This window comes from Diplotaxodon limnothrissa, linkage group LG15, assembly GCF_057381915.1.
Source record: "Diplotaxodon limnothrissa isolate DT_005_m linkage group LG15, D_limnothrissa_male_GT1.1, whole genome shotgun sequence".
Lineage (NCBI taxonomy): Eukaryota > Metazoa > Chordata > Actinopteri > Cichliformes > Cichlidae > Diplotaxodon > Diplotaxodon limnothrissa.
Genome location: NC_140610.1, coordinates 19,058,886 through 19,077,225, shown reverse-complemented (window position 1 = coordinate 19,077,225; position 18,340 = coordinate 19,058,886). Strand labels below are relative to the sequence as shown.

Genomic DNA, 18,340 nt, shown 5'->3' with positions numbered 1-18,340 from the left:
AGGGTGAAACAGGGGACACATTTAGCATAATTCTATATTTTTGGCTATTTCCCCTCCAGTATTTAGCTATCTTAGTTTGTTCACACGGTCAGGCAAAAGGTGAAACGCGATGTAAACTCAAAAGGTTTGAATGAATTCTGATAAAACTGAGTCTAGAGTTGAGTGGAGTCGTGTTAGGAATCCATTAGATTTCGTCTTACAACCACCAAACAAAAAAACCCTTATAGCTTAGAAACTATGGTTCTTACAAATGTAGCGTTTATGGTCAACATATAGAAAGTAGCATATAAAGATTTGACCTCTTCTTCAAAGTCAATCGATTGATTTAAAGGTTAAAATGATAATAATGCTATACAGAGCTATTTAAACCTTTTTGACAACATATATTGTACTTTAAGAGGCTTGTAGTGCAGTAAAAGTACAGTACATATAGGGAATGACATATGGAGATTCTAAATATTAGGTTACTTCGGACCTCTAACCTCAAATAAGGTCAAATTCCATAAAATGTATTTTTTAAATTATGCTTAAAAGTTGCCTACCTTTATTTATATTGGCACCATGTGTGAGATGATATACTGGTTTAAGGGGGACTCAAAATACCCCATTATCATTTGCATCTAAATATTATGTCACATATGACCTCTGACCTCACTTTTGCGTTTCTGTAAAAGTCTTTCTTTCAAAATGACCTCAAAATATTGTGTAATCATGTTTTTAAAGGAAGTATTATAAAGAGAAAGAGAATAATGTGCCTAGTTAGTTAAAAATATGCAGCAGAATAATATTGTATAATAAGCTCAAGTTCTTCATTTCCAGTTACTTACAAATCAGTGCCTATTATCTATTACCTATTCCGACATATTATATATATAATAAAAATAAACGTGTCATTCCACCATTATCTGACTTTTACTGCACAACAAACCTCTTAAAGTATGTTTAAAAACAGAAAATAAAATAAATATATGTAAAATGTAATACTGTTCTGTTAAATGTAAATACTGCCTTGGTGAAGGGTTGCAAGTAAATTTCTGCTAATAAACCAGGTCTGCTGTTAGAAAGTTTGCATTATATCGACAGTGTCTGTACCATGCTCCACATTGGCCAGGCGGTGCATCAGAGGCAGCCAAATGAGACACTGAGGAGGGTCGGCCACGATGTCCAGGAACATGTTGAGCATCACTCTCTTCTACAAAATAAGAGCAAGACTGTTTATGAACACAGAACCAACACAGAGGCTGTTTCATCCTTCAACCAGTTAAAATGAGTATGAGTCTGTGTGTGTGTGTGTGTGTGTTTACCTGTTGGGGGAAGCAGGAGCGTGCTAAGGTTTGTGTGTAGCCAAAGGAAGGCCCTTCATATACGGCAGTGGGCAGCTTGAGAGCCTCCCTCAGAAATTGATCAAACTTGGATAGTACCAATACACCGTTGGAGTCAGATACCTGAGAAAACACATCTACACACACACACACGCGTGTGCACACAAATACACACAAAATGAAGAAGGCAGCTTAAAATACTACATGTCCAAACCCCAGTGCCTCCCTTAACCTTGACTTTAACCAGTAAGTGTGGCAGATTAAACCAGTGAGTGTCATAAAAGCCAGACTCTCTCAGCTGAGTTTTTGTTTAACTTTGGAGCTTTTTAATTTAATCTTAAATCTAATTTAATTTTTAAAGCATTTTTGAGACTTCAAAACTTCTTGAGTACAGGTGCACATGATATTTTCAGGGTTTTTTTTTCTTTTTTCTATTGCCCACTCCATGTAATTCGAGTCTGTGACATGGACAATTTTCATAGTGTGAAGGTAAAATTGGTCATGGCTTCATTAAATTTACTAAAGTTCTTTAAAAAAAATCAAATCAGCTGAGTTTGATTAGGTTAGCAGGTACATTTTTGGAAATTTGACTGACCCTAACGCAAGTGAAGGTAAATAAGCATAAGCAAACAGCAGCACTGATATTTCTCGTCCACCAGGTGGCGCATATGCAACATATAAACAGAATAAAAGATTTCCTGTAAAAAACAAATATAACTACAGGTAAATTGTACCAAAGCTTGTACTAAAATGCTTTAGGCCACATCGAGGATATGCTTTTTACAACTTAATAAAGTTTTCTGAAAGTTTAGTGAACCATCCACTTAGCAAAAACAAGTGCAATCACCAGTCTGTGCACTCACAATACGAAGATGAACATCTGCATGAATTAACCACCTTACTTTGATGTGTTGTGACAGACCACAGGTAACACCTTTGTCAGTGATCTAGATCTCCAAGTTGGATAAAATTAACATTTTGGACAACCACTCTTATCATGCAATACTTGTTGGCACAAACTGATGCAGTTTTTTTTTTGTTTGTTTTTTTCATTTTAAGAAACCTTCTCCACCCCTGTTTTAGGATTTCATCATAATATAAAAAACTCCAATTTATAAACAAAAAAAAAAGTATTGTGTTAAACTTTAACATGACTGTGTGCACCACAGCCTGAAGAAAACCTAGATAAAATTCAATCAGCAATCAGGTCGACCTCTCACAGTGAACATCATTTGCTACAATGACAGTTTGCAGCTGGAAATAAGATTAAAACGATCCAAATCATTCAGAAAGTAAATGGGTATCGACTCTATATACTCTGCTGTTCCTCTTTTTTTAATCTTTGAATTCAGGTGTTTTCAGTCCCACTGCTGTAAGTGTATTAAAAAAAAAAAGAGCTCATTAAATTTGAGCATGGTACTATAATAGGATGCCACTGTTGTAACAAACCTGTTTTTAATCCCTCCTCAAAGTGGCATCCTTGCAAAGTGAAAATGTTTAAGATGCACAGCACCTCAGTTATAAAGTGTCAAACCACTTGTGGTTTATGGTGCATAAAAGTAACCAAGGCTCTCCCGACTCTGCAGAGCTCCAAACCTCCTCTGTCATTAACATCAGCACAGGAACTGTGCACCAGGAGCTTCATGGTATGGGTCACCATGGCCAAACACACAGTTCCACTGTACAAACTGGCAGATTAAACCACAATAAGTGATCAGGTTTATGCAGAGCAGATGTACCCTTTATCCATCAATATCACATCTGTGTTCTGATTCGTCTCATATTGCTCTGCCTCTCTTTCCCTCAGTCTCTATTTTACAGGGTTTTTGTATAGTTTGAATTTTTATTTGTTCGCTTGTTTTAATATGTCAGTGACTTCCCCCCACGGTTTTCTAGGTTTTCATGTCATGGGCTGTACAAAAGAAACTGAGTTGACTCATATGTAGCACATGGCAGGAAATAGCAAGCACACTGAGTGACGTTCACACTACTATAAATACTGTGGTTTAAGCAAACACACATGTGCTCCTCAGTCACTAACAATAAACACACCAAACTATTACTGCAGATTGGAGTAATAATTATGATAATGATTCGTGTCTGTTGTGATGTATCGACTGGTACTCACAGCGGAGTTTATCCACCAGCTTCCCTCCACACAGAGTGGCCAGCATCGCCTTTACAGAGAAAACTGTCAGACGGCTGTCCGGCTCACTACGGCACAAACAAAAGCATGTGTGATGACGTTTGTGAAACTATGACAAAGACACTCATTTAAAGGCAACAACAGGATGTGGATGGCCACATCTCACTGTTGCCACTTCCTAATCATTACCACTCGATGGCAGCCAGTAAGAACTCGACCAGCAGAATGGTGCTCTGCTGCGGGTTGATGGTGTGTGTGGTGGGCAGGCGTTTGCTGAGCTGGTTGAACAGAGAGGACACGAGGTTCTCCAGTCTGGTCACAGAGATGCCAGCGTTCAGCTCTACTGCGTTTAGACCCGCATCCCGCACCGCTTCGATCACATTGTAAATGTCAATGAGATGCACTGGAAGAAGAGGAAGGAAGTCAAAGTATTTAAATTCTTTTTAACTTTAAGAATCTTATCGTTTGATAGGTGTTGAAAGATGTGCAATGCTTCACTATTTACAATAAAAAGTAAGATTTTGATCAAATTTTTCTGCACTCATTTTATTATTATAATAATATGTCACAATGTAAAAATTTTCCCTTTTACATCAGCCTAAACTGACACATGAGTATTTTAATAACGCATCTTTCTGTTGTAAACGAGGCCAGTTCTGACTCACAGTTGCATCTCTTCTGTATAAATCTGAGCTTGCAGGCTGTTCGATATGTTGACAGATAAATGGCATCAAAGTTCTGCTCCCCTGTCAAAAGAAGAAACACAGCATCAGTAAATAGCTCTCCTCAGTCTCAGTGCAACTAGTGTGATCTATTTAAGAAGGTATATTTATTTTTAAGGAAGCGTTGACATGGTTGAAGAAACATTTAGGAGTTAAACGAAGGCTCAAACTCGCTCACCGAGCTCCAGGAAAATCCGCCTCTCCTCTGCTTGCGCCGTTGCTGGAGCTCTCCTCCCTCTGTCTCTCTGCCCCCCCTCCTCCATCACCATCCTGCACAATACACACAAAACATTACAATAAATGCTCAGTACACAACAAGGGTTATAAAGGGTTTAAGTTTTAAACAACAAAGAGCTACAAAATCGGGTAACTCACAAGAAAAACGAGATAATTAGCTAAAAGAAAATCTACATGAATAGCTAATGAGGCTTGTTTCTGCTACTGAAAAAAGAAAAACACATTTTGCCATCTGCAAGTAAAAATTTCAACTTGACAACTCCAAATTAATTGCCCAATTTTTAGTAAGTAAATTTGAGTAAAAACTGATTTAATATTCTGAAATTTTGACAGACTGCAAAGAAAATATTTCTTTTCAGTGGACTTCTGGCCAGGTGTTTCTGCTATTCATGCCCTGGAGCATTTCAAATAAATAATCTGACAATATATTTTAATATATGGTAAAGACCCAGAAGTTTGTGCAACTATTGAGCTTATTAATAGCCCGTCAATAATACACAGATATCTGTGTCAATGTAATGCACCTGTACATGTTTAACATACATGTTTAACATATACAGGTGATGCTGACATCACGGTGTCTTGCAAAAACATGAATGGGTGGATTTTTAAGAACCATTTCTAAAGATCAGAAATTGCGTCTTTACACTCTTTACACCAATTATCTCTTTTTTTTAAAAGATCATGTTGATACATTTAATGGACTTAAAAACTAAATTAATTTAAATTAACTGCTACAGTGTATCAGAGTGCTCTCAAAGCTCTTATTTCTGATTTCCATTGATGTTCTTTCTTCTGCGTTTTGAGTTTATGTGAATTGGTTTGAACTCCGCACATTTCTATATATGGTCTTCACAGAAAAACATTAAACAAAACAACATCATCAGGGTTCTTTTTTGTATTAGACCTGTTAGAAAACTAAGTCTACAGGAAACAACTGGTTTAATATAACGAAATACTGTAACTTTACTGTGTACACATGCAGACTCATGCAGACACTCCCAGCTGCAAACAAAAACTAGAGCCAGACAGTCAAGTTCAGGGCCACCAGAGGATGAGCTGAGAGCTCGGTAAATAAACTTAATAACGAGAGCAGCTGATGAAACCTGAGCTGTAGGCTGGCACTGAACAAGGACAATTAAACAAGGATTAAACAAGGATACAGAGGGAAGAGCGAGGAAGAGAGGGAAAGAAAGAAACAAAGAAATTAAACAAAAAGAACAAAAGACATGAGGACGTAAAAAGGAAATAAAATAAGGTGAAAGAAAGAAAGAAGTTGTCAGGTAACAAAGAAATCACCAGAGGTCAGGGTCACCATGGCAACAGTTACACTACACCACAAAAGTGAATCACACACAAATATTTGCATTCCCTGTTCAAATGTGACACACACACACACACACACACACACACACACACACACACACACACACACACATTCCAGAGAGGATTTGAAAGCTTCCCAGGAGACTTCATGCTTCATTCAGACAAAAGAAGGATCCCTCCTTCCAGTTAGTCTCTCACACACATTTACATGTTTATGCAGCAGTTAAAACTTGCTGTTTCAGTGCTACTTCTGTCTCACACAGACTCAGACAGGCTGATATAAGTTAGTCAAGTATATGTGTAACTTGCAGCCCTTGTAAGACACTGCCGTCTTTACAAGTCTGTTAAAGTGACAACATTCTGTCATATAGTGTTTGAGTGATACCAAACATTTCAGCTTAATGAGGTCAGAGCTTTCACAAGTAATCCCCATGAGCCAAAAGCTGCTCTAAACCCTCCTTTTCTCTGCTCTTAGCTGTGTATGAGGTGAGTGAGAGGGCATAACCTTTAATAGGGTTATCTCAGATTCACAGAAACCACACCCACCTGCTGATCAAACCTTCTGTTTACAAGGTGCAACCAATCAGAAGGAAGTTTTCCAAAAGGGAAGATGATCTTTAAAAAAAAAAAAAGAAAAAAAAAGAGGTGCTAGTGTAAGATAAATAAGAATTACTTTCAGACTGTGAGTCATGCAAAGCTACTCGAGCAGATTAAAAAAACAGAACAAAAATGAAAATAGGCAGAACCGTTCCTCGCTCCTATCTCTACTAATTCTGGACACCAAAACTGGGGCTGGCCCTCTTTGTGGCGTTGACAAATTTTTAAAGCATTTTAGTGCAATGTCTATGGGCTCACAAAATGACCATACCCTGGATAATCATCCTTAGTCACAAGGGGTCACCAAATCAGGTAGCTCTGCATGTTTGAGTTGGCAGATTTTTAATGCCAGATACATTTCCTGACCCAACCCCAAAGAGTCCCAGGATCAAACTATGGGTCTTACACTTGTTACACCATACTGTAAACCACTACACTCTGGAACAACTTCATTAATACGACCTAAAACTAGTGACAAAGCCCACAAGTCGTGAGGAAATTATTTACGAGGGCCTGAGAGTGAGGAACCTAAAGGCTTTTTTTACCCTGTAAACTTCTATACAAACAGACCTATTTTTCTCTGCAACCACAGGAGTCGCCCCCTGCTGGCCATTAAAAAGAATGCAGGTTTTAAGGGACCGCATTAGCTTCAGACTCTGTGGCTACATCCCTTTTTACAAATTTCATAAAGTCAATGGATGCATGCGACAGCAGAGTGTAGTTTGTGGAGATCACATGGTCCCAGAACAAACAGATGAAGCTATTAAACGTGTTCAGTAAAATCTGGAAAATCACAAATAAATGCATTAACAAGCTGACTCATGCCTTCACCTGATTTGGGGCCTGAGGAGCCATTCAAAGTAAGCAATTTTGTTTTGGCATCTGTTCCTACTTTGATAGAAAGAGGGTAGACCTTTATAATTTTGTTTACTACTGCATGACAAATGCACTAAATCCCCAGGCGGTCCAACTGTGTATTTTGTCCAACCAAGAGTGAAATTACAAAGTTATTTAGTGTCCAATCACATGTAAGAATGTGCGACCATTAAATTTTAAGCATCTGTGCTTGTAAAATGACTGTTAATTGACTCTCAAAGTAGCATATGTTTAATTAACCTCTTAATTTACCTCAGAAATATCTTTAGCTTCCAATATCCAAGGGCAAGGCGCCTGAATCGGTGGCTGTTGAGGGTAAATTAAAAGTTTAATGACTTCACTGAACAGATTTTTTTTTTCACTGGTCACAGGCATGAGCCAAAAACAGAACTGTGACTGTTTCCAAAAGTCTCACCAGCTCCTCAGTTACCACAGTGGACTCTCCTGGTGAGTAAACTGTTATTTCCAGCCTGGCCTTGGTGATAACTACACCCTGTCTGTCTGTCTGTCTGTCTGCATGTATAAAGCTGACACAGAGGAACATTTGGTCTGTGAGCTGTGCTTCCTAATTTAACTCTAAAACCTTTAAATCATCATAGATATAATTATGCTTCCCACAATTAACCAAAACTATGCAAAAAAAGGATAAAAATAGCTTAGCTGTTGTTTTCCTAATCACTAGTTCAGAGTACAAAGTTAAGTCACAGGGAATCCACTCAGATTTATTTAAAACAAAACTCTGATATCAAACAAACTTTCACCCAGGTCACTGAACTCGTGTACTCGCAGCTGCCTAAATAAGCCCGACATCATAAAATAAAGGCTGAATTAAATACAGTAGGCTGGTGGGTGAAACAGTTCCAGCACTATTTGTGTCAGGACCCCTTTAGTCAAAACAGGACTGCTATTTCCACCTGCAGTGATTTATATTTCATGGCATGGCTCTGTTTTCGGACCTTCCCACCCTTCTATGTGCATGCATGTGGAGAGTAGCAGCATCAGTAACAGAAACTATGACGTTGCTTCAGGCAGAAATAGCATGAAATGGAGGTCACAGGTCACCTCTGGTTTAAAGGGGAACTATTATGCTTTCCTTCATTTTCTGTCAGCCAATATTATTATTACAAGAGCATTATTCTAAACAGTGACTAATGCAAAGGTACTGAAGTGCTAATTTATGGGCTAACACTATCAGATTCAGCTGTGAGAGGTGTGGTGGAAGATAGAGGATCCAAATGCAGTGGTAGGCAGAGGTTGAACATAAAGTTAAGACTCTATTGCTTAAAATGAACAACTGTCAGTCCAGAAACAAAAAGAGGCACTAGGAAGCACTGGGAAAAACAGTAGGAACAGCACAGCTAAGTGGGACAACTCAAAAAAGGGCCAGTGGAAATGATCACAACAAATACACAAGGTGATGAGGGAAGAGGAAACAAGAGGGGAACACGGCTAAAGCTAATCACAGAAAAATCAGACAAAGGAAGTAAACAAAATGGCAAAATAAAACAGGAAATAAACAAGTGGAACATCACAGAGACTTGACACAAAAGGGCTGAACACGAGGGAAAATGTAATATACAAAACTAGGTACCAAAAACAAAGAAGCTAAAGTCATGGTGGATTACTGCTGAAGTGGTCTGTTTGCAAAATAAAAGTGTCTTTACAGTAAATACCTGTATTACTGATTTGTAAAGCTAAGTGTTGACTAACAGAGTAGGGGCTCTCATTACCTTACTTTGTATACTTGAACTCCTAAAGTACAGGGGGCGAGAACTTAAAAGAGAAGAGACCTGGAGAGTATTTACAGCGGCTCCTTTTCTGTGTGGGTGGAGATGCACATTGGTGTTGCACCCTGGTGTTTTATTAGCGCTAACATTTGCTGAGCTTTATGGAAACAAACACATTACTCTGAGCACACACTCTGTATCCTAGTGGTGATGTATGTTGCTAGGACTCTCCGATGACCCAAAGAAGAAATACTCACTACTGTCAGGCTTCATAGACATGGCACAGACAGTCCCAAAAGGGAGCCTTGCTCAGTGCAGGGATCAAACTGCTGACAGCCTCTACCTCCTCAGCCCTGACTCACCGCCAGTTATCTTTATTGGTAGTTGGAGATCAAAGTATAGGAGTAAACAACATAGAATAGTCCCAGAAGTCAAGTAATATTCCTACAGAACCCCATCGAACCTTACAACATTTTAAATTTACCTCATAATTCTCACCACACCATCAGTTTTGGTTTCCTTGAGACCTCTCTCTTATTATCCTTGATTTTATCATCAACAAAACTGATGTTTTCCCGCTAACAGAGACCTGGTTAAATTCTGATGACAATTCCACTGAGGACCAAAGTTGATTGGTTCTTTTGACATGACATCACTATTGCCATTTAAATCCCTCTTAAACACATATTTTTATTATTTCCATATCCTTACATAATTTTTATTAATCTTTTTCTTTTAATTATGTTATATTTGCTTTTTATTCACTTGTTTTACATTTTTTATGTTATTTTAATTAATTTTATTCCTATTTCCTTTTTTATCGCCTCTTAAGTGTTTATTTTCCTGTTTGTTTCCTGCTTTCTTCTAAAGCACTTATTTTTGAAAGGTGGAATAAAGATGAACTTCATTACTATTATCACCATTATATGAGTGTGTGTGTGTGTGTGTGTGTGTGTGTGTGTGTGTGTGTGTGTGTGTGTGTGTGTGTGCGCGGTCATACCTCTCTGTGTCAGGGGGGTCACACAGGACAGAGGAGTCTCAATAAAGGTCGTCTAGCAGAGAGACAGAGACAAGAGAAAGGCAGTTTGAGTGTTTCCAGCCTTTCAAAGACTCCTTGAGGACTCACCACACCTCGAGATCCCTACACATTAGTTGGAGACCCGCACATATGTTTATACTCATCTACAATCACTCTTTGGTCAATTTAGTTTATGATTTGAGTTCTGACAGTGCTACTCATCAGCCTCCCACTAGACACACATATGGATTTCAAAATCCTATGCCGCCTTGTTCTCAAGTTATCGCATTCACAAACATCCACACCGCCTACCCGGGTGGCTGATGACAATACCCCATCAGCCCTTTTACAGCTGTGGGGTAATAAAACTTTTCTTAGCTTTTCATTGTTTTTTTTTAGTCCAAATGAACGGCACCTTCCGCAGCTTATATACCAGTGGACAATCTCCATGCTCTTATGTTGGAAGTTTATTGCCCACTTACGAGCCAACTGTAGCCCCTCATGTCTTGTGTTTCATAACTGCTGTGCGGTCACTTTTCTACCATTCAGCTGATTGAGCCCTGGCTCAAAACTCCCCTCTGGGTAGGAAAGTGCAATTTGTCCACATATAACTTTAGCAGCGTGTTTAAAGCAGCGGTTTAAATTACTTTGTAGAAGTCCACACATTTCTCTGTTATTTGATTAAGAAAAATAGATTTCATGACTTTGGCCAACTCTCTAACCAGAACCTGCAGCAGGTGGAAAACTGGTTAATGACTATAGAGCTAAACGACGACTACAGAGTCCATCCCTGGCATGAGAAACTCAATAGTGTTTGAGCTGATTACAGTGCTCTGGTATTTAATTGTCACAATTCCAGAGTAGATACTTATTAAGATAACTGAATGGTACAGTGTCCTCCACAACAATGTTTCCACCACAAGTACAGCCCAAATCTGAGCGAAACACTGATTAGAGCAGGGGTAGGCAGATTCTTCTTTTCACAGAGGGCCAGACTGAGAAAACGTTGGCAAAGGGCGGAAAAGAAACTTGTTGAAATACATGGATTTTGGTACACATGACAGACTGTTTTAAAGTAAGTCTTAGTAAATAGTTAATTCATTATTATTCATCTCTCCTCCACAATGTCCTGTTTCCTACCTGTCAAGCCCAGAGATCACCACCCCTACCTGAGCCTGGTTCTGCTAGAGGTTTCTTCCTGTTAAAAGGGAGTTTTTCCTTCCCACTTTCACCAAATGCTTTTTCATAGGAGGACGTCTGATTGTTGGGGTTTTCTCTCTAATATTATTATAGGGTCTTTACAATACAAAGCAAGTTGAGGCAACTGTTGTTGTGATTTGGTGCTATATAAATAAAATTATATTCTGGGTCTTTGTTCTAAAAACCCAAGAACTTTGCATTAGAAAAGGTTAATTTTTGTGTGTCAGTCTGGTGCACAGTCAGCCCTTAATAAAATGACTGAATAAAACATAAGCATTTACAGACTGAAGTGATTAACAAATAAACGGTCATATTTATGGATACGAATTACTTACACAGTACAGTTAACTCAAACTTTTAATATTGTCACAGAACAGACCTGCACCACTGCATGAGGGAAAGCTCGGCCAAAGTTTTAGCCACTGTGAAGTGTATGTTTTCATCTTCATTGATCTATTTACTACTGGACAAGTTCTATGCTCTTATTTTGAAAGTTTAGAAACTTAATGAAGAGACAGCTGATGCTTTCTCTGTTATTTATAATCACAAAGTATATATCAGTAAGTATTATTATTCTATTTAATAACTTGTTGGTGTGTGGCTCTTTTGGTGCACACATGCACACGACATTCGCTGCAGGATTTGGGGAAATTTTAGGGAACTGATTAGTTTTCCTTTGTCCCTTTCCTTGTACCCATGTATAGATTAAACCATACTTTTTCATTTCTCACGTTGCTGATCTGCATGCTGAATTTATAAAACTAAGACTCGACACTAAATTAATACCATACTCTCTTCCATATTCTCTAAGAGCTGGAAACAAAGCATCATTATTTTTGACTGACGCGCTCCATTCCTTTGTTAAAAGCAACAGTACATGCTGAGTGCTTCTGCACCAGATAATCTAGTGTTTTATAGACAAATATAAGAAAAGACAGCAAAAACCGAACAGCTGCCAAGTGCCAACAAAACATAACTATAATGACAGGCTCTCAACAGCAGCAGAGTCAGCAATCCACCCACAACAAAGAATATTATTTCTCTGGTCCTTCATGCCCCACCACTGGCTCCCACAAATAAACACTGCCCCACAAATATTGTCCAATAAAACTCTAAAAGAAATATGTGAGAATGCAGGGAAAACAGTTTAAGGCAAGTTTCACACAGGATTTTAAATCTTTCTCCACAAATGTAGATGGTCTGAACTGCAGTCGTAGCACTAATCAGCTATTAGTTGTGTATGTGAACTCTGAATGCTTATTTTGGTTGTTTTAAGCACTTTCTTAACGAACTCTATACAACATTCACTGTATATAGTTTCAGCTCCTGTATGATGTGAGTGGATTTCCCAAATATGGTCATTTAAGACAAACAGCTCTGGCTGTGCCCACAGACGCTCCACCCACCTGACTACTGCATCGCTCTATGGAAGCTTGCATATATAATGATATAATAATAATAATAATAATAATAATAATAATAATAATAATAATAGCCATCCTTAAGTCCAAATTTCGAAGTTATATCTCAAAATTTGAACTTAGTTATCTCAGTTTGAGATAAACAGTCAGTAAGACAAAATTTAAGCTGAAATTTTGAGATGGCAGTATTTTGTTTTCAATGGCAGAAGCAAGCATCCAAACTGATCAGAAGGCATAAAAACAAAAAACAAAAAACAAAAAAAACAATCACAGTGACATGCTGTCTGTTAGGAGCCATGCATTTGTTTTTGTCCTTATCGTTCGTCCAATCAGATAAATTTTCATGATCACACAGTATGGTGCAAAGTCTTATGATTGCAAAGACTTCCACTTAAAAATCAATTTTAAGTCCATTTTGCAAATTATGGTCATTTACTGAGTCATAAAGGAGGAGTACCATGTCAACTTTATTTATAAAGCACTGGAAAAATGGCAAAAGCAGATAAGGATAAACACTGTACACAACATAATGTATACAATGAAAACTTAAAAAAACCAATTATAATTAAAAACAAGTAGGATCATCGTCTCATGCTGAGTCAAAGGCCAAAAAGTATAAAGGCGCTTTAAGATGAATTTTTAAAATGGACAATGTAGGTGCCTGTCTAACGTACTAGGCAATTTATTCCATAATCTAGGGGCAACAGTGAGCTTTCTCTGAGCTTTCTTTAGATTTCTGTATATGCAAGAATAACTTTTCAGATGATTTAGCAGCTCGGACAGGAGTTTAAGTAAAACAGCTCAGAGAAGAAGACTGGGGCAAGACCATTTAAAGATAAAAAACAAAAACAAGAACTTCACAAGGACATGCAGCAGCATTTTGAATCAGCTGGAGACGTGAGATGAAAGACTGGCTAACTCCGAAAGAAACTGACCAACAACTTGTCAGTCACAAGATATTAGCCAATGAGCATGCACTGACAGATCCACCCCTCGCTCATCACATCTGGTGTCAAAAAACACTCTGGTGGCTAAAAGCTTTGAGCTTCATAACCAATGGGTAACTTCATCCATCTTTTGTACCGCCTACGAGGCTGCCTGTGTCTTTATAATGTTAGCAGAGTAAATAACCAAAACAAATATAACATCAGAATTAACATTTTAAAAAGCGATACATGCCAAGAACTTTGCACTCGATGCATCTTTAGTGTGCCACGTATGTTGTCATAGTGTGAAAACTGGGCGTTGCACCAGTGCTGACCACCCAGCCAGTGCACCTGTTCATTAACAGCTACCCCCCCACACACACATACACACACACACCACCTAAGTACCTCATCAAAACAGCAGTTACACTTTTACAGGCTTAACACGTGAGCATGACAAATGGTCCTTGAATAAAAAACAAACACACATGATATTCCCTCACACAAACACCACTTTCTCTTTCACAAACACACACACCTACCAGTTTAAATACCAAAAATCCCTCTCTTCCAGCACCCACGCGCAATTCACCGCTGCGATCTGTGCGTGAATCCAAAAGCTAAAACTTTGACACGACAACACCGATACAGAAACGGGCGTTAGGCAGACACGGTGTTGTTTACCACCCTTCTAACACTGCACGCACACTATACATGCCACATGACCACATTACCACTTGCAGCTGCTCACTATTCTCACCGACTGCCTTGACAGGACATAACTAGTGTGCGTGTCACACATGATGAGCTTACAGTAGTGCATGCTGCAACTTTAGACACTGACGTTTCTGAAATACCTCCGAGCTCCATTTATCCTCTAAATGACACGTCACTGTAAAACAGGTGAGGCTTTTTGGCCAGACAAAAAAATAAAATAAAAGCTCTGCAGTATTTTTCTAAATTAATTATTTAAAAGTTCAAGTTTCACACAACTGAGACACTTGAATTTTTCTGTGGCTGAGTGCATTAATGGCTGGTTTGGCTCAGTCTCAAGGGTCCTGAAGCTTAATGGCGAAAGCTTAATGGAGGCCAAATAAATTGTCACTTGGTAGCTGTATTTGTACTAGATTTAGTATTACCCTGGATCTACTATGCTCAGTCCCATCTCCGTATTTTTATTCTGTGACTCAGCTAAAGAAGCTTTACAAGAGTCACAGTTCAAAATAAACCTCATTGGCTCCACTTTAACATCTCTTCCCCCAACTTTTAGCTCAATATTTCACAAACTGCGGGCCGTGAAGGGCCAGTATCTGCAAAGTATGGAGTGAAAGTAAGTTGACTAAAATACTGAAAATACTGTGGCATTATATACGTGACAGAAAATAATGTATAATGCTTAAGAGGTGGACTTTAAATTTTCCACAGTGGGGTAGTTACAACTTCTTGCAATTCTCTTCTAATATGTGACACTACAGGGGGAAAAATGACATCAACAAACCCATCAGTAAACAGAAGTTGATCATTTCTAATTTGACAAGTTCCAAATATTTTACTTTATTCCTCAAAATAATAACAAAAAAAGATTGCATTTGTCATTTAAATACCTTGACAACTCTAAGAAAATTAAAAAAAAAAAACCAAACAAAAACAAACTACAAATCAAAACATAGACTCCACTAATGCCCTTTCTTAGGGCCTTTTATTCTTTAAGGGACACTTTTGATTGCACTGAACTGAAATCAAAACTCTCCCCGCGTCTCCAGCCTCTCCCCCGTGACCTTCAATCTCTAAGCTGCAAAAAGAGACAGTCAGACTGACCCTGCGCAACCCCGGGGCCGTCGCCAGGCAGGTAAAAACAGAAGCAGCACATCTCTCATTTCACATTTAAGATATACAGCTAGCATGCCACGGCTGTCTGGAGGACTGACAGAGGAGGTGCATGTTCTGATCTGCAGATATGAAGCGATTTACTGTAAAGAAAGTTTGTTTTTTAAGTTTGTTGTAGGGGTTATTGAGCTGTTTAATAGCTGCATATCAGACAGTATTTAATGCACTTCTTTGCAACAGGTGACAGTAAAGTAAGTCTGACAAAACAAGTACAGTCAGGTTTATAAGTATTAGTAATTTTGCCTCTGTATACCGCTGTGGTTAAAAACATTATGAATTACAGCCATTTTTAAACACAGTGCCTCATTTATGGATGATCTAATTTTATTTAGAAGTGTGCAGCAACTCTGCTGTGGCCAAATTAACCCTCATACAAAATATTTTATCAGAGTACCCAAACATATTTTTCACAGAAATACCGTTTTAATGGCTGAGTTTGTGTTTATCATACCTGTACTGTTTCCTTTATCCATGAAAGCATTTTAAATTGTTCTAAATTTGATTTATTTAGACAATCTTGGTCTGTTGCTTCTTTCTTGTTTCAGTGATACTAGAAAAAACATTTTACAAACATTTAAAAAAAAACATGTTTGACTGGATTATCTGATAATAAAGTCATCAAAGTCAGACTGCTTTTGGATTCAGACTAATAAAAAATCTTGGTAATTTGTAATATTTAAAAAGTTCTGGAGAATCACTGAAGTAGTAAATCTTGCTACTCTAGTTCAGGCCACAGTTGACTTCAAAACACTGCAATGTGGTAATAGCAAATTGAAAACTACTATAGAACAAGCCTTTAACTTTAGCAAGTATACATATATTGCCACTCAGATTTTCATGATCTTCCTACATAAAATATAGACCGACAAATTCACATGAAACTGTTTTTTGTTTTTGACTACATGACAAAGATTTGAAGATAAGAAGAAAAACACTGAGAAATCGAGATCCACCAAGAAGCCGGAAGGAAGCAAACGGTGAGAAACAAATGTTGCAAGCAACAGGATGACGAGGCCGGAGAAAAACAAAGTGACAGAGATGGGAAGTGAAAGTTGTGTCTCAAGACAGCACAGAGACACCAGAGTAACACTAAAAATGTTCAGTTGGTGGGACAAACAGGCAGCTCCAACCATGCAAACTGTAGTGTCAATCATCGCGGACTAACTATTACAGGAATTTAAAACAAGCTCTTATACAAATTTACTCCTAAACTTGTAATTCTGCACTGAAAACAAGCCTGTCATTACACTGCATTTTACTGCACTGCTGCAAGCCATCAAACTCAGAAGCATCAAGCATGCCTGAGAGTAAACAGTCAGAAATCCCTATGAGCAGCTGCTCCAACATGCAAAATGCAGAATGCTTCCATTTCACTGTAATTTAATTCCTGAGAAATTATACAAAGCAGAGGTGGGTAATCATAGGTTTCAACCTCACCTCTATTATCTTCCCACCCACAGAGGAGACAGTAACACTGCTGCAGATCAGAAGACAATGAAAGCTTTCCACGAGGAGACTGAGATGAAACGCAACGAAGTGAGAGATGGTGCAAAGACACAGAATCTCTGCAGGTAAATCAGGTAAAACAGTCGCTACTTTTTAAATGCCTGGTTATCGTATGCAAGGTTTTGACTGGATGCCTGGAAAAAAGGAATGGCTAATTTTTGCTTCCCCTTTCATTATGTTCCACTAAAGGTGTAAACAAATCGCCCACTGCTCAATTAAAGTGCATAATATGTATCTACCAAGGAAAATGTGCCTTCGGGGGATAGTGTGAGACACAAATAATCAGTTACTGCAATCGCTCTATTTTCACTGCCTTCCATCTCCTTTCAACTTCCTCCACGGGGAGGAAAAGTCTGAAGAAGTCTACTTTTCCTACAGTTTCCTGTGTTTAGTCACAGCTACTCTGATTGCTATGAACCTGACTGTTTAGATATTGTTAAAAAAATAAAGACTGTTTATTTTCTACCTGAAGTTTGAATGCCAATTCAGTTTGGTTTGAGAAGGACAGAGAAACACTGACACTCTGAAATAATCTCATTATCAGCCAAGTAAATAATACCTGAGAAAGTTAAGTATCATAATATGCATCAATTTTGACACTGATTTAACTTTTTCAATCATGATTCAGGTAAAAAGGACACACATTATTTGGTTGTAGTGTCTCAGGTAGGGCTGCCACAAACGATTATTTTGATAGTCGACTAGTCACCGATTATTTTTGCGATTAGTCGACTAATCAGATCATCATCCACTGGATGTAAAACTACAGCTTATATAACTATCATTAGCTTACAGCTTTAAGCTTTTAAGGTGCTAACTAAAAATAAAGACAAGATGATAGTTTATTCAATTTTAATGAAATTTGCAGATTGTTTCGGTAAAGTTTAATAAACTCCTTGCTATCTAAAATATAACAGGACACCGGGGTATATTCTCCAGCATCTCACACTTCTGATAATCAGCTGTCTGCTTGACGTTTATTCAGCTGTGTAAAAACTATAACTTTAATCTCAGCCAAACCGATTTACTCAGGAACAAATAAAATACTAAAAAAAAAAAAAAAAAAAAAAAAAGGCCAAACAACAACATTTTTAATTTATCTAAGTGACTCATATATATTTAACCTGAGTCGCGAAAGACGGCGGTGGGTTTGAAAACAATTTGCCGGGAGTCCGGTGTTCTCACGGCGCTAGTGACCTAGCCCCCGGCTAGCTATCGAGCTAGTGGGTAACAGACGTCTCCGAAAACTGAGCCGATATTTGAGGTTTACACAGCTACATTCTCGCCTGAAAATATGTTAAACGTTTATTTTGTGACCCAGAAAGAATAATAAGAGTAATATTAAAACTAACTAGCTACCGCCATTGTTGGAAACTAAGCTGGGCCGCGCTATGAATTCTGGGACACAGCTACTTCTTCTTCTTCTGGG

The 18,340-nt window shown here is 38.2% G+C and overlaps 1 protein-coding gene across 5 annotated transcripts in view; it reads right to left on the bottom strand.

Annotated features, from left to right (window-relative positions):
• The window catches only part of LOC146617400 (dystrobrevin beta-like), a 45,930-nt gene that overhangs the window by 25,765 nt on the left and 1,825 nt on the right, over positions 1-18,340 (bottom strand). For 2 of the 5 annotated variants that reach the window (XM_085373303.1, XM_085373308.1), the window contains exons 1-8: positions 14,061-14,290; positions 9,954-10,005; positions 4,369-4,460; positions 4,134-4,214; positions 3,658-3,871; positions 3,451-3,536; positions 1,305-1,459; positions 1,093-1,192 (exon numbers count right to left, since the gene is read on the bottom strand). In XM_085373303.1, coding sequence (XP_085229429.1) covers positions 1,093-1,192; positions 1,305-1,459; positions 3,451-3,536; positions 3,658-3,871; positions 4,134-4,214; positions 4,369-4,459 — 727 coding nt within the window. In that variant the 5' untranslated portion in view covers position 4,460; positions 9,954-10,005; positions 14,061-14,290. Of the gene's footprint in view, positions 1-1,092; positions 1,193-1,304; positions 1,460-3,450; positions 3,537-3,657; positions 3,872-4,133; positions 4,215-4,368; positions 4,461-6,299; positions 6,369-9,953; positions 10,006-14,060; positions 14,291-18,340 lie in introns of those variants that run through there. The other 3 variants (XM_085373304.1, XM_085373305.1, XM_085373307.1) reach the window with 3 other exon arrangements.